Genomic DNA, 12,992 nt, shown 5'->3' on the forward strand with positions numbered 1-12,992 from the left:
TGGGCCAGGGTGTGTGCATGGACTGGGGTGTGCTGGGCCAGGGTGTGTGCATGGAGTGGGGTGTGATGGGCCAGGGTGTGTGCATGGACTGGGCTGTGCCGGGCAAGGGTGTGTGCGTGGAGTGGGGTGTGCCGGGCCAGGATGTACTTGTGGACTGGGGTGTGCCGGGCCAGGGTGTGTGCATGGAGTGGGGTGTGATGGGCTAGGGTATGTGTGTGGACTGGGGTGTGCCGGGCTAGGGTGTGTGTATGGACTGGGGTGGGCTGAGCCAGGGTGTGCATGTGGACTAGGGTAGGCTGGGCCAGGGTGTGTGCGAGGACTGGGGTGGGCCAAGCCAGGGTGTGCATGTAGACTGGGGTGGGCTGAGCTCTGGACTTGCCAGAATCCCAGGTCAGGAGATCAGGAGGGGCTGAGTCTGGCAAAGGAAACCAAAGGCCCCCAGGTGGAGGAGGGAAGCCTGGAGTGTGGTGTCTCAGCCCAAGGACCTGCGAGCTGGCAGGAATAGTCTTCCCAGTCTGAGAATTGAGGGGCAGCTGAGGGGCCCAGTAAATAGGCAGCTTGGGGGACATTGATGGAGACTGTTTAAATCCCAACTGAAGCAGCTGAACACAAAAGCCTTTGCAGTATTTTAAGCTGTGAACTATTTTATGTCAGGAAGGAAGGAGGATAACATTTCAGTTGAAATTTTAGATTCTGTAATGTCTGTATTAAACAGCCAGATCAGGAAACTGAACTTGAGACATAGGTAAGGAAATGTATTCTTTAAATTCCTTACTGCTTTGATATCAAATATTCTTATCTTAGTGGAGTTAAAATTGTTTAAATCCGTCTACCTTCCTTGACGGTCAACATTTTGCTGCTGTGTACTGAAGATCAGATGCCTCAGCGTTTTATTTGCTGTAATTTGCTAAATGGTGTGATAATTTTATTAGCTCAGCTCTAGGTTCACCGCTGTGTGCCTGTGCCTGCATCCGTGAGGTACACAAGGCGTCTGTATGCTGCACACAGCGCATACCTGTGTAGCACCCGCAGTGCCTGCGTTGCTGACGTGTACATAGGGTGGTCTGCGTGATGAGAGGGCCTGCGCAGGACGGACAGCGTTGAGGTCAGCGGGCTTTCTTAATCTTGCTCTTGGCATTTTATGAAAGAATGTGGATGATTACAGAACTTATTTCCGTATCTTTATCCCCCACTGAAGGCTTTCACAAAGCATGCTTAAGCACGCTGGGCCGTTGTCCTGTCCCGTGTCACACCTGAGCTTGGCCGTGTGGCGTGGCACCTGGCCAGCGTGATCCTCAGTGAGACAGTCACTCCAGTCTGTGGCTTTGAGAGAAATCCTAGAGTTCTTTCTAGTATGTGAGCACAGCTCTGGTCACCCCTGCTCACTCCCTTCAAACGCTGTCTGCTCCCACTGGGGTAAACTCCACCGGCAGCGGTTCTGTCCACGCTGGACAGCTGCCCAGGGCCTCTGCGACCTGGAGCATTAGGGGCTGGCCGGCAGCTGGTTCCCTGCTCAGAACCCTTCCTTCGCAGGGCGCACATGTTGTCAGTCAGCCCCATTTTGTGAGAGTATTTTCTCCGGAGCTTTTCTTAGCTTTTGGTTCCTGCGGGGGCAGTAGCAGCCAGGAGAGCAAGTGGGCCATGGTGATGGTCTAAGCGGAGCTGCCAGGTGGCCTGGGCCTGTGGGCCTGTCAGGACCCAGTGTCCGAGTCCCACGGGAGGATTCCCACCTCGGCCCCCTGGGGGCCTCTTGGAGCTGCACTGCCTGCAGGAGAGCGAATGAAGATGATGTGGTGCTGGCAGCCAACCCGCCACCTGTCCAGGCAGCCAGAAGCGTCCCTTTTAGGACAGAACTCTTCGGTGTACCTGACAGCTGCAAAGCAGGGGGAGGCAAAGCTGGCTGTGGGGTGGATGCGGTTCAAGCAAACGAGAACTGTTCTTTAGCCACATATTGAGCATCTCATAGATAGAGACAGCAGGCGTGAAAATAGCAGGCCTGGTCCTTAGCCAGTACATGCCGGCTTCTCTGGGTTTTCTGTAAATGCGAAGAGACCCAGCGCCACCTGGTGGGAGGCTGAGGCCTGGGCCAGTGCCCACCTCAGGTGCTGCCTGTGCTGCTGTGGTACAGCACGGGGCGGGCGGGAGCCACGGGAGGCTGTTGGGCCACCGCACAGGTGTGGTCTTGGAGTAGCTTCACGTCCATCTGCATTCGGTCATTCCTCAGCACCTCTTACCGAGCGACTTCCAGACCTGGCACCGCAGGCCCTGTACCTGTCGGTCTCTGGTGCCTAGGAAAAGGATTTTTTTTTTTTTTTTTTTGGCTAGCTCAGGCTGTCTTAAGGGTGGGTTTGGTGTGGCTTGTGGAGCTGGGGATTGAACCGTGGTCCCCTCCGCCTGACTTTGCCCAAGCAGGCACTTTAAACATCTGAGCTAACTGGAGAGGAAGGCCTGTGTGCTTTCAAAGCCGGAGGCCACGCAGTGCCTGCATCTGCATCAGGCTGGACCCCTGCCTTAGCCCGGCTCAGCACCGCTGCTGTACTCGGTGTGCCGCGGGGGAGTGTGTGGGCTGCTGTCTGTGCTGCGCTTTCATGTAGATTGAAGACCTACGGGGAGCTGCACCCTGCCCTCCACGAGGGGTGCGGGCTGCGCCCTGCCCTGTTGTTTGTGTGGCTGTTTATCAGTTTCAGGTTTTTCTGGGTCATTAGGCCAGCTTTTTTTTCTTAGTTCCCTATTTCCTTTTTGTTTTATTTATTAAGGTTTTTTTGTCATGAAAAATACAGACAAGTAGAGTGGTGCAGCTGTCACCTACGTGGAACAGTTCTTGTCTCTCACCACATCGGCCTCACCTTGGCTGTGTTTCTGTGAGTGATTAAAAGATGCTGACACATCCTGACAACTTCTGATACTTCAGCATATGTATGCTCAAAACAGTGTGATAGACACAGCGACAAAACTCTTGTCTTAGTGAACAAAATTATTTTTTAACAGTATCTAAAATCAGACTGTGTTCTAATTGTTGCAAAAAGATTTTTGATGTTATAAAAACTTTGGCAATTTGAACACACTTAGCTGCCACTCAGCGCAGAGGTTTGCCCAGACTGCTGGTAGACCAGGGTGGCTGCGATGGCATGGCATCGAGGGCTGTCAGGTGACTGGTCTTTGAGTGTGTGGTCCCCTTGCCTGACCACCAGGGCTCCACAAGCCTGCGGGACCCGGCTCAAGATGGGAGAAGCTGCTCGGGGTGTGCTGAGTGCTGCTGTGGGCCTGGACTCAGGAGGGCTCTGGTCCTCAGCTCAGCGCTTGCTTTGTCACCTGGGTGGTCCAGGCAGCGCTTCATGTGAAGGTGTCACCTGTGTGCCAGTTCAGTGTGACTTTAGATTTTGATGAGTCAGTCCATGAGCTGCCCGCCTGCCCTCTGTGGCTAGGGGCTAGCTGTACAGTGCTGAGGATGCATCTCAGGCAGTGCCACGCTGTGTCCCCAGCCCTTTCCACCACTGCTTTGAGGCAAGGTCTCATGAAGCTGCCCAGGCTGGCCTCAGCCTCCCGAGGGCTAGGTGCCAGGTGCGCGCCCCCACCTGGCTCGGATTGTGCCGTTCTTGGTGAGCAGTCTGTGTGTTCCTTCTGTGTGTGTGGGCTCGTTTAGTACAGCTCACTTAAGATGACCACTAGCGCTTCAAAATGATACAGTTGTGCAAAATAACTGTCCCAGAAGGTGATGTGCAGGGGAAGAATACTTGGGAACACGCACCTGGCGCTGGGCAGAATCGCAGTGCTGCCTGAAGCAAGTGCAGCCAGTGAGCCCGAGCTTCGTCTGACTACAGAGCTGCGCGTGTGCCTCTGCGACTGCGGTGCTGGGTTTGTGCAGTACAACACAGAGTCGACACTTTAAAATCAAACATGATAATTTAAAGATGTTTTATTCTAAAGTTTTATTCTGAAACAGGGTGCGGTGGTGCACACCTGTAATCCCAGTGCTAGAGAGGGTGAGATAGGGTCACTACGAGTCCGAGCTGCATAATGAGACCCTGAACCAAATAAATAAAAATTAAAAAAATTGTAAAGTAGTTTTATTCTAAAATCGATGATCTATAATTTCTAAGCTTGTGTTTATTTTTTGGTGTTCTCTATAAAATATCAGAAGTAGTTATCTGTTGTTGTTTAACTTAGTGTCATTTTTATTTTATTTTATTTGTATTTTTTTAGGGAAGGGTCTACAGGGTGTTCAGGGTTTCACTACTAGATTGGACTTGTAGTGATCCACCTGTTTACAGCCTCCCAAGAGCTGGGATTATAGGTGTGCACCACCACTCCCAGTAAATATTTTATTTTATTTGTATTTTTTTAGGGAAGGGAGTCTGCCTTTTTTATAGCTGAAAACTTTCCTTGCAAAACTGTATGTTGTCTGCTTTATATAGTTCTAATCATAAATAAAGCAGTGACTTGGCAGTTATTGGCGGGTTGATTCTGATGTAAATGACGATGTGATGTCTTTCTTTAAATAGTTTTAAGAAGTAAGAGCGGGTTTCTGGAACAGGCATGTTTTCCAGGTTAGTTTTCCCCCTGGGGAGTGAGTGCTGGGGCCTTTGGTGGTGGCTGCCTTTCTGGCTTGTGGTCCTGTGCCTCACTCTGGGCAGGTGCTGTGTGGCCAGGTGAGGACTGACATGCATCCATCTGTCCCGGCAGAAGATGCGTACGGAAGGCTGGAGGCGGGAGTGCTTGGGTGAGCAGAGGTAGGCTGGCTAGGCCTGGTGAGACAGCAGGAGAAACCTAGAGCCCCGCCCAAGTCGGAAGGTGGAGATGCACTGTGCCCTGACCCTCGGGGTTGAGACCCCAGTGAAAGGTGCCCAGATCTCTGCACTTGCTTCCTTCTGGTCCTGACCTCATGGTTTAATTGCCTTCGTGAGTGCCATGTGACCCCACATCCGGCCTAGGTGTCCCCACGCTGCAGGTTCTGAAGGGGGGCCCTGGGCTTTGGGACTCGGTCTGCTTCCTGTCTCTGCTGGTCTCTTGCTCCTGTCCTCAGCACCCTGTCCCTGGTAGGAGGAACCTCAGCTTCTGTTGCCTGAAGCGCCGTCTGAAGCCACCTGCTGGCTGCTGATGGTTTTCGCGTTGTGCCTGGGCAGGTTCTCCTGCACCCTACCCTGCCTTATCCCCACTGCCACCTCCATGCCGTTCCCCAGTTGTGACCTCTGGAGGCTGCCCCGCAAGCCTTGGCTTCCCGGCCACACTCTGGAAGCCCCCAGCTGTGGTGCACCCTGGAAGTCCTCCATAAGGACACAGACCCACAGTAGCCAAGGTCTGCATTCCCTGTGCCTGGGGGCTCTTCCCTGTGTGGTGGTAGGGTGCGCATGAGTGTACCTCCTTGCCCCCTGCGGTGCCCTGGCTCTCACGCAGCGTGTGTCATATTGTCCTTCCTCAAGGGCATCCTGTATTTTCAGAGTGGTGCCCAGATTGTCCAACCTTCTGCTTGTGCTGCCCCTGTCCTGCCTGTGACTGTGTGTGCACACTTGCTGGGGTGGTGGCTGGAGATAAAGGACCTCGGGCGGAAGGGCAGAGGCAGTGGGCTGGGTCTTGTGTGTTGTGAGCATTGCGAGGCTCCTCTCAATCTTGTGCGGGGCCTGGACATTTGCCCTGCCAGAGACTCGGTGGCATCCAGCCATTCCCTGTCCTCCCAGGAGGTTTTCCTGTGGCTTCCTGGCTTCACTGGCTTGTCTCATTATGTGCTGCATTTGCCCCTCTGAGAGGCTTTCTTTCTGTCCCTCCTGTGGGATCACTTTTTGGTCCTTGTATCAGTCCAGGAAGTTATATTTGTAATCCCACAGAGGAGATACTGGAATCCTGTCAAGTTAACTCCAGTCTACCACTTGTGGCGCAACCCAGGGTGAGAAGGAAGACACTAAGGTGTATTTATAGTTGCGGGGAGCCCAGGGGCCCTAAGTCCAGCCATGGTGATGGCTATCTGGAACAGAGGCCTCTGCCCAGGTTTTTATTCAGTCATGAAGGAGGAGTGGCTTGCGGATGAATGACTGAGACTTGCAGGAAGTAGGTGAGTGCTGTGAGCAGGGGTAGGTGGGAGGCCTGCATTTGCTTCTGCGATATGCAGAGAGAAGGATGTGCAGAAAAAGTAATTGGTATTATACTGTTGAGATAGTATTTAATGTTTTGGGGTCTGGTGTTTCAGCTCTGATGTGTAGCCTTTCAAGCCCCGGGAAGCCATAGTCTCTATCTCAAGGCTCAATCCCAGCTCAAGGCTCGATCTGCAGCGTGGCGCACTGGCTCTTTGTCCTGTCTCAGCCTGGCTCATGTTAAAAAGCTGCAGGTGGAGGTTACCAGGGAAACACTGGTGCAACCTTCAAAGCCTGCCCCCAGCACTCGGCTAGACTGATATGGACTGCTTAAAGCCAGTTGAAGGGATAAGGCAAAGTCCTGGCCAGCTCTGTGCATATCAGTACATGGAAATGGGGTCAGGCTCAGCCACAACGGAGGCAACTGTTCTTCTTTCAAGGAAAGTTGCCCCGGGGGGTCCTCCTCATCTGCTACCAATTTTTATGTGCTGTTTTGTGATTTATAGTTGAAAAGAATAGTGTATGGTGTCAGTGGGATGCCCGGAAAAGAGGCTCTGTGGAAACACCCTTTTCTTTCTCATCTAAATTCATAGATGGTGGCTGGGCTTAGTGGTGCACACCTGTACCCAGCACTCTAGAAACTGAGGCAGGAGGATCACCATGAGTTGAAGGCCAGCCTGAGCTACATAGTGAGACCCTTTCTCAAAGGAACAAACACAAAAGAAGCCCCAGAGAAAAACAGAATCATGGATGGTTCATTTCCTCTGATTCTGTTCACCTCTTCTCTCTTTTTTATTTTGTTTTTATTTTTATTATACTTTTATTTTGAAGAGTTAAAAACAAGAACAAGAAAAACAAAAGCAAAGACAGAAACAAGGCAACATGTAACAATACATATGTTACAGATTTTCAAAACAAATAGCTGATTAACAGTGAGCGATATGTTATCAGATTAACACACAGTGATGCAAGGTGGGACATACTATTGAATATTGCCACATGCTTTCAAGAAATCAAACTTTTGTTCTTGACTCTCATTTTCTTTTATTACCTTTTACAAAAATACTTTAAAGAGTATAGTAATCGCAATGACATTAGAAATGGTACACATTTAGAAGATCAAGACAGGTATTTCAAGTATTGTTTTGGTATTGCACATTGCTGTCCTTGATGTAGTTGCTTATTTTACAGATATCAACATGGTCAGGATGAGAATTCTACCTATTAACTGATATTTTCAAAAACCTGATGGAAATTGTTAGGACTACTGCCTTGTCCAACTTGTATACATACATATATGATTTTACCCCTGCTTTATTTCCTGACTTCTCCTTTCTCTCTCTTGGTTGTGTAATCCTGAAGTTCTGTTATCTTCTACTATCTTGCGGATGAGAAAGTAATTTTATCTGATTTTTTTTAGGTGACTCTGCCAGTGATGCAGGTAGGTGTGGCCTTGATGTGCTGGTGTGGCTGTGTGTGCAGATGTGAGAATGTGCTCTCCCCGTGCCCTCCTGCTGCACTTGTGTGAGCTACGGCAGTGCGACTCAGTGAGGGTCCGGTCTGTGTCTTAAGCTTTAATCTTGTGTGTGTATTATACATGTGCTTATATTTTAATGCTGAGAACACTGCATTTCACGGTTTCTCACCTAAAGTATATTTCCAGTATTCAAATTCTGATTTATTTTTGTGACTTTCCAAAGTATAGACTTTTTAAAACTTTAAATAGAGTAAATTTATCCTAATTTGGGCTTGTAACTTGCTGAGTTACAAGAGGGAAGAAGCTGTGTTTAGATTATTAGAACAATATGGCAGTAGCCAGTGTTGAACATTTTTAAAACCCAAAAAATAAGAAGAAAAGAAAAAGTATTGGTAAGTCCACTCCTTGTAATGTAAAGAAACATCTTGATAGGACTCCAAAGTCTGTGTAATTGTTAGGTTAGGTGACATTATTAGTTCTAGTAGAACAATGATGCTGTTTTACGCAGACGCTTCTAGCATGACAGTTTTGTCACTTCTCTGGTTACTGATTGGTGCCACTGTCAGGGTGGTAGTGGTGCCGAGCATCTTGGTAGGTGGGCGTTTACACCTGTCCATTTTGTTTCCGAATGTATTTCAAGTTTAATTGTTAAGTTGATGGACCTACCTTGTGCATTTTATTTCTTGAGTAACTGAACTGGTTCGTATTTGAGCAAACCCACATCTCCAACTCTTCATCACATACAGAAAGCAGACATGTTTTATCTTCATTCAAATGATGGATGAAAAACTAGCTCATTCATATTTGCAGTTGTGTGACTGCTGCTTTTTAACTATTTACATTTGAATCAAGTATTGCAATTAATTTTTATATTTAAATCACTAAATCTATTTGATTTTAAATGTTAAAGCATTGTTAGTTGTTTGTGAATTGCTGATTGCATTGTCACCTGTTCAGAAGGAGAAGCTGGACCTGGGCCTGGGCCTCCTGCCACGGAGAAGTCTGAGGTGGCAGAGAACCTGGAAGTCCCCAGTGAGCGTCCATCCAGTGCCAGGTCTGTGTGGCCCACTGGCTGGGCAGAGTGGTCATACCCAGCGTATAGCTGTGAGGCTTCATACTGTGCCCTTCACTGCTTATTCAGTGCTCGTGAAAAATTATGGGGAATTATTTGTACCGAGAAAGTGGAAATGGCTGGGTGTGGTGGGCACGAGCCTGGAACCCCAGCACTATGGGAGGAAGGGGCAGGAGGACTGAAAGTTTGAGCCCAGTCTGGACAACTTAATGACTTAGCCAGACCCTGCAAAATAAATAAATTTAAAAGGACTAGGGATGTAGCTCAGCATGAAGGCCCTTAATTCAATCTCCAGCACTGCTATGGAGTTTTCTGTACCAGTGTTATAACTGTGTAGAGCTTTGCACAGATTCAAGGCAGTGCACCGCCACGCAGAGTTGCCCCAGGTTTGACCATGGACACGTTGTGCTGGTGGGGGTTCCGGGCTCCCTCCGTGCAGGAGGATGCTGTAACCCTCCGACTTGTGTTTTGTGTTCCTCTGTCTGTTCACGTGTCTGGGTTTAGAAGACTCCCTCGGCCGGGCAGTGCAAGGCCAGCGCCTCCCCGGGTCAAGCGACAGGAGAGTGTGGAGGCATCAGTGATAGACAGGTGAGGTGGGGTGTGCAGGTGGGCCTGGGGCCTGCAGGGTAGGGGGCCGTGCACCTGGAGAGCTCGCTGCTGAGGAAAAGAGAAAGTGGTGTGCGTTTCAGATGGTGCAAAGGGGCAGACACGCACATAGCTAGGAAGCTAAGGGCTATAGTGCGTGGGGAAATGCTGGCTTTATTGCCCTGCCCTTAGAAGGCAGCTGTGGGAGAGGGAGGGCAGGGCTGCCCTGTCATTTTGCGTCACCTTGCTGGCTGGCGTGGTGGTGGGGCCCTTAAATTCCTAAATTCCTCGCAGATACCTGCTGCTGTTCAGATGTCGCTCATTTGCTTTCCTGCAGGACAGGAAGTGGTAAAACCGTCTCCAACGTGATTAGAGAGTCACAGATTTCCGATGATGAGGAGGATGAGCATTTTGTGGTCGAAGCTGCTCCTCCGCTTTCCGAAATGTCAGACGTTGAAATGGTTAGTTCTCCAGATGGTGGAGCATCTAGTAATTCTGTTTAAACACGCTGTTAGAATTCCAGCCTGCAGGGGCGTGTAGACAGCGCTCCTGCTTGTACAGCTAGCTTCTTCCCTTCTTGAATCCTGTGGTTCCTGTGGTAACACACGGAAGTGTGATTCATGAAGATTCAGCCTGCCTGAGCTTTCTTTTCTCCTCCTGTTCCTCCTCAGGTGCCAGCAGTAGAGCTTGAGGGTGATGAGAAGCATGGTGAGTCCTGCTGCCAACACTCGTGTGCGTGTGTGTGTGTGTATACATGTGTACAGGCACATGTGCGCCTCCTGCATGGCACTCTGGAAGTGTGTGGTACCAGGGGCCGTGGTGCTGGTCCCTGGTGGGGGGCAAGGGGTGCGGCTGGGGCCGGGGTGGTCCAGGGGCGGGCGCTGCTGTGCGTGTGCATTTGTGAGCACTTCCTTTGTCTCTGTCTTGCCCTGTATTCTTGGATGTTAGTTTTTTTTTTTTTTTTTTTGGTGTAACTGGGGATTGAACTCAGGCCCTTGCGCTCGCCAGAGAGGCACTTATTCCACTGAGCCATCTCCCCAGCTTGCCCTGTATTCTTTACTAGACAGCCTGTGCTGGCATGTATTCCACTGTAATACGAAGGATAATTTTTGTCCCTCCTCCCATATGTGTGGTCCTCGCTGTATGGATATGCCAGAACTGTCCAGCTGGCTCTGCTGATTTAGGTTTGGAGATTATGCGCACACCTCCAGGGCCTTGTGCGTGCCGGGCCAGCACTCTGCCACTGGGATCCACAAGACAGCAGCTTTGGGCGGGAAGATGGCTCAGTGGAATAAGCGCTGCCTTGGCAAGCGCAAGGGGCTGAGTTCAATCCCTGCTTCCACCAAAAACAAAACAGTAGTTTTAAGAGCATGATTTTTCATCTGATACTTACCCCGTGAGTACTTGTAAAAGCAAGTCAGTGTTCCTGCCCCGCTTTGAAAGTGGTACTAGCACTTAGAAACAATTCAGAATTCTTGCACCTGTAATAGTCATATTTTTGAGTTTCATCTACATTTCCTCTTAGTTTTTAGAAATAGAAAGTTTCCTTTGTTTCTGAAGCTGTCCACCTTTCACACAACTCATTTCCCTGGAATATTCTGAAATTTTATAGTTTCTGCTCTACTGTGGTACCCGTCCATTATGCCTGTCTTTATCAGAGATTAGGAAACCATTTCACCCTCGAAAAGAGGATGAGGCTAGCGTGCGCCCACCCATTCAGTTTGTGTGTGCTGTGCATGGGCTTTAACATAAAACCATTTATTTTCAACAGGTGGACTTGTGAAAAAAATTTTGGAGACGAAGAAAGATTATGAGAAGTTGCAGCAGGTGCCCCGACCTGGAGAGAAGGTAAGGAATGATTTCTGCGCACACAGTCGTCTTGGCAGTCATCTCCCACATTTCCTTTTTTTGGGGAGAGGTTTATTTTCTGTTTTCTGGTGTCGGGGACTGAACTTAGGCAAGCAGTCTGCTGCTGAGCCAAATCCCAGGCCCCTGCATTTCGTTTTAAATTGCAAGTGTCCTTCCAATGTTGTCACTGCCAGTAGTGCTGCCTCACGTCAAGGTGCCTCAGGCAGAAGGTTAGGAACCGCTTTCCTCCTGGACGGACGCCGCTGACAGACGTTGCCTGGCTGGCCTGAGCGCAGGAGCCCAAGGCCTCTTCCCCACGTCTGTCCCTTTAGGCTGCACCTTGGCACCAGCCCCTGCGTGCCCAGTGGGGACGGGGCTGCTGGCTGGGCTGACGGGAGAACAGCTGGTGTCAGCAAGCCCGGCATTAGGTCTGTGTTCTGGTTGTCCCTGCTCCTAGGTCGTCCTTACTGTGTGTGATCTGGCTTGTTGGGTAGGACTCGTGGCCTCTTGGGGCTAGGGCCATGCGGGGAGCACCTGCTAGCCCAGTGGTTCCCCTCAAGCAGCTGTGGTCAGGGTTCTCTTCCAGTTGCTGAAAACAGTAAGAATAAATTCTTTTGTGGTTGTTGTTAATAGAAAAAAGTTTCTTAGTAGCTTTTTTAACCAACATTTAACAAAGAATTTTATAAGTGGGCTGTGTGCGCACATGTGTTTTCCCCAGCTGCTTCAGTGTCCTGGCCTGTCGTTCACAGGTGGCTCGAGCTCGCCTGCACGGGGGGCCTGTACATGCTGTGGGCTGGGGGTGTCCGTGGGCAGCTGCTGCCCAGTTTAGGAGGAGGAGAGCCTCTCTTTGGTCTGTTGTCTGTTCCTGTGGCGTTTAGCATGGCGCAGCCCTTCTGTGTAATGGGTGGTGGTCACAGTGGCCCTGGGATAGTCCAGACCCATGTGCAGCTCTGGAGCTCAGCCCTGGAGCTCATGCTGATGGCGTGGCTACCTGTGTGGTGTCGTTGGGCTGGCTTCCGTGGCTTATGTTTGTTATGGGTACAGCGAGCCCCCATGAGGCTCCACGTGGGGGCCTGAGCTTGGCCCAGCACGCACTGGAACGCATGTCTGAGTCTCCTTTGGAGAACAGGTCTCTGTTGGCGAGATGAAAGGAGATGGTCTTGCTTGGGGAGCTCTTACTGCTGCCGCCAAGTTCAGGCAGTGTGTGCACCAGGTCACAGGAAAATTCAGCCTGTCACTGGGGCTCTCTTTAGGATATTGAGGAGCATCAGATTTTACTTGCCTGTTCTGAGACATTTCAGTTAGCTTTTCTTTAAATAAGAACTAAGAATATACGGGTGCGGTTGAGGTCCCCCGCGTCTCCGCCCCAGCCCACTCTCCTGGTGTCCCCGCGGCACCCTGGGCTTGTGCTGCCTCACACCATGCACGCACACCATTCTTGGTGTGACCTGAGGCCGGAAGCTGTGCTGGTCACTGGCTTGAGGCGCAGGTGACCAAGGCTCACTAGGTTCTCATCTGTGGCCGGCTGGGTCTCTGGAGCCAGCACCACTGTGGGGTGGCCAGGAGCCCTGCTGGGTGTGGGGACCGACAGGACGCGGGCGGCCACAAGCTGTCCCTGCCACAGGTGTGCTGAGTGTGCGTGTCTGGGAGCATCTCTTTCACACTTTCGCACCGTGTTACGAAGATGTTTTACGTGCATTGTTAGGAAATATTCTGTCTGTAATTACAGATTCCTTTTCTTTTCAAATGTTGGATTTGTGGTAAGAATGTGGAGAGACATTCTAGGCTTTGTAGATACTTGTGTTTTCGGTTCGTTAGTTTGTACTCTGTTCCTTTTCATTTCCCTGGGTGTTTACATTTTCTCACAACTTGAGTAAAATAATACCTTATTTATTTTTAGTCTTTGTCTGTTTTTTTTTTTTTTTTTTTTTTTTTTTTTTTTTTT

At 50.1% G+C, this 12,992-nt stretch overlaps 1 protein-coding gene across 2 annotated transcripts in view; it reads left to right on the forward strand.

Annotated features, from left to right (window-relative positions):
- Positions 1–12,992, forward strand: part of Traf3ip1 (TRAF3 interacting protein 1) — a 36,487-nt gene that overhangs the window by 11,620 nt on the left and 11,875 nt on the right. Inside the window, exons 7-12 of one of the 2 annotated variants that reach the window (XM_023722273.1) lie at positions 7,486–7,506; positions 8,500–8,596; positions 9,122–9,202; positions 9,537–9,660; positions 9,871–9,907; positions 10,971–11,047. In XM_023722273.1, coding sequence (XP_023578041.1) covers positions 7,486–7,506; positions 8,500–8,596; positions 9,122–9,202; positions 9,537–9,660; positions 9,871–9,907; positions 10,971–11,047 — 437 coding nt within the window. Of the gene's footprint in view, positions 1–7,485; positions 7,507–8,499; positions 8,597–9,118; positions 9,203–9,536; positions 9,661–9,870; positions 9,908–10,970; positions 11,048–12,992 lie in introns of both variants that reach the window. The other variant, XM_004637428.2, reaches the window with a different exon arrangement.

This window comes from Octodon degus, unplaced genomic scaffold (genome assembly GCF_000260255.1).
Source record: "Octodon degus isolate 3935 unplaced genomic scaffold, OctDeg1.0 scaffold00089, whole genome shotgun sequence".
Taxonomy (NCBI): domain Eukaryota; kingdom Metazoa; phylum Chordata; class Mammalia; order Rodentia; family Octodontidae; genus Octodon; species Octodon degus.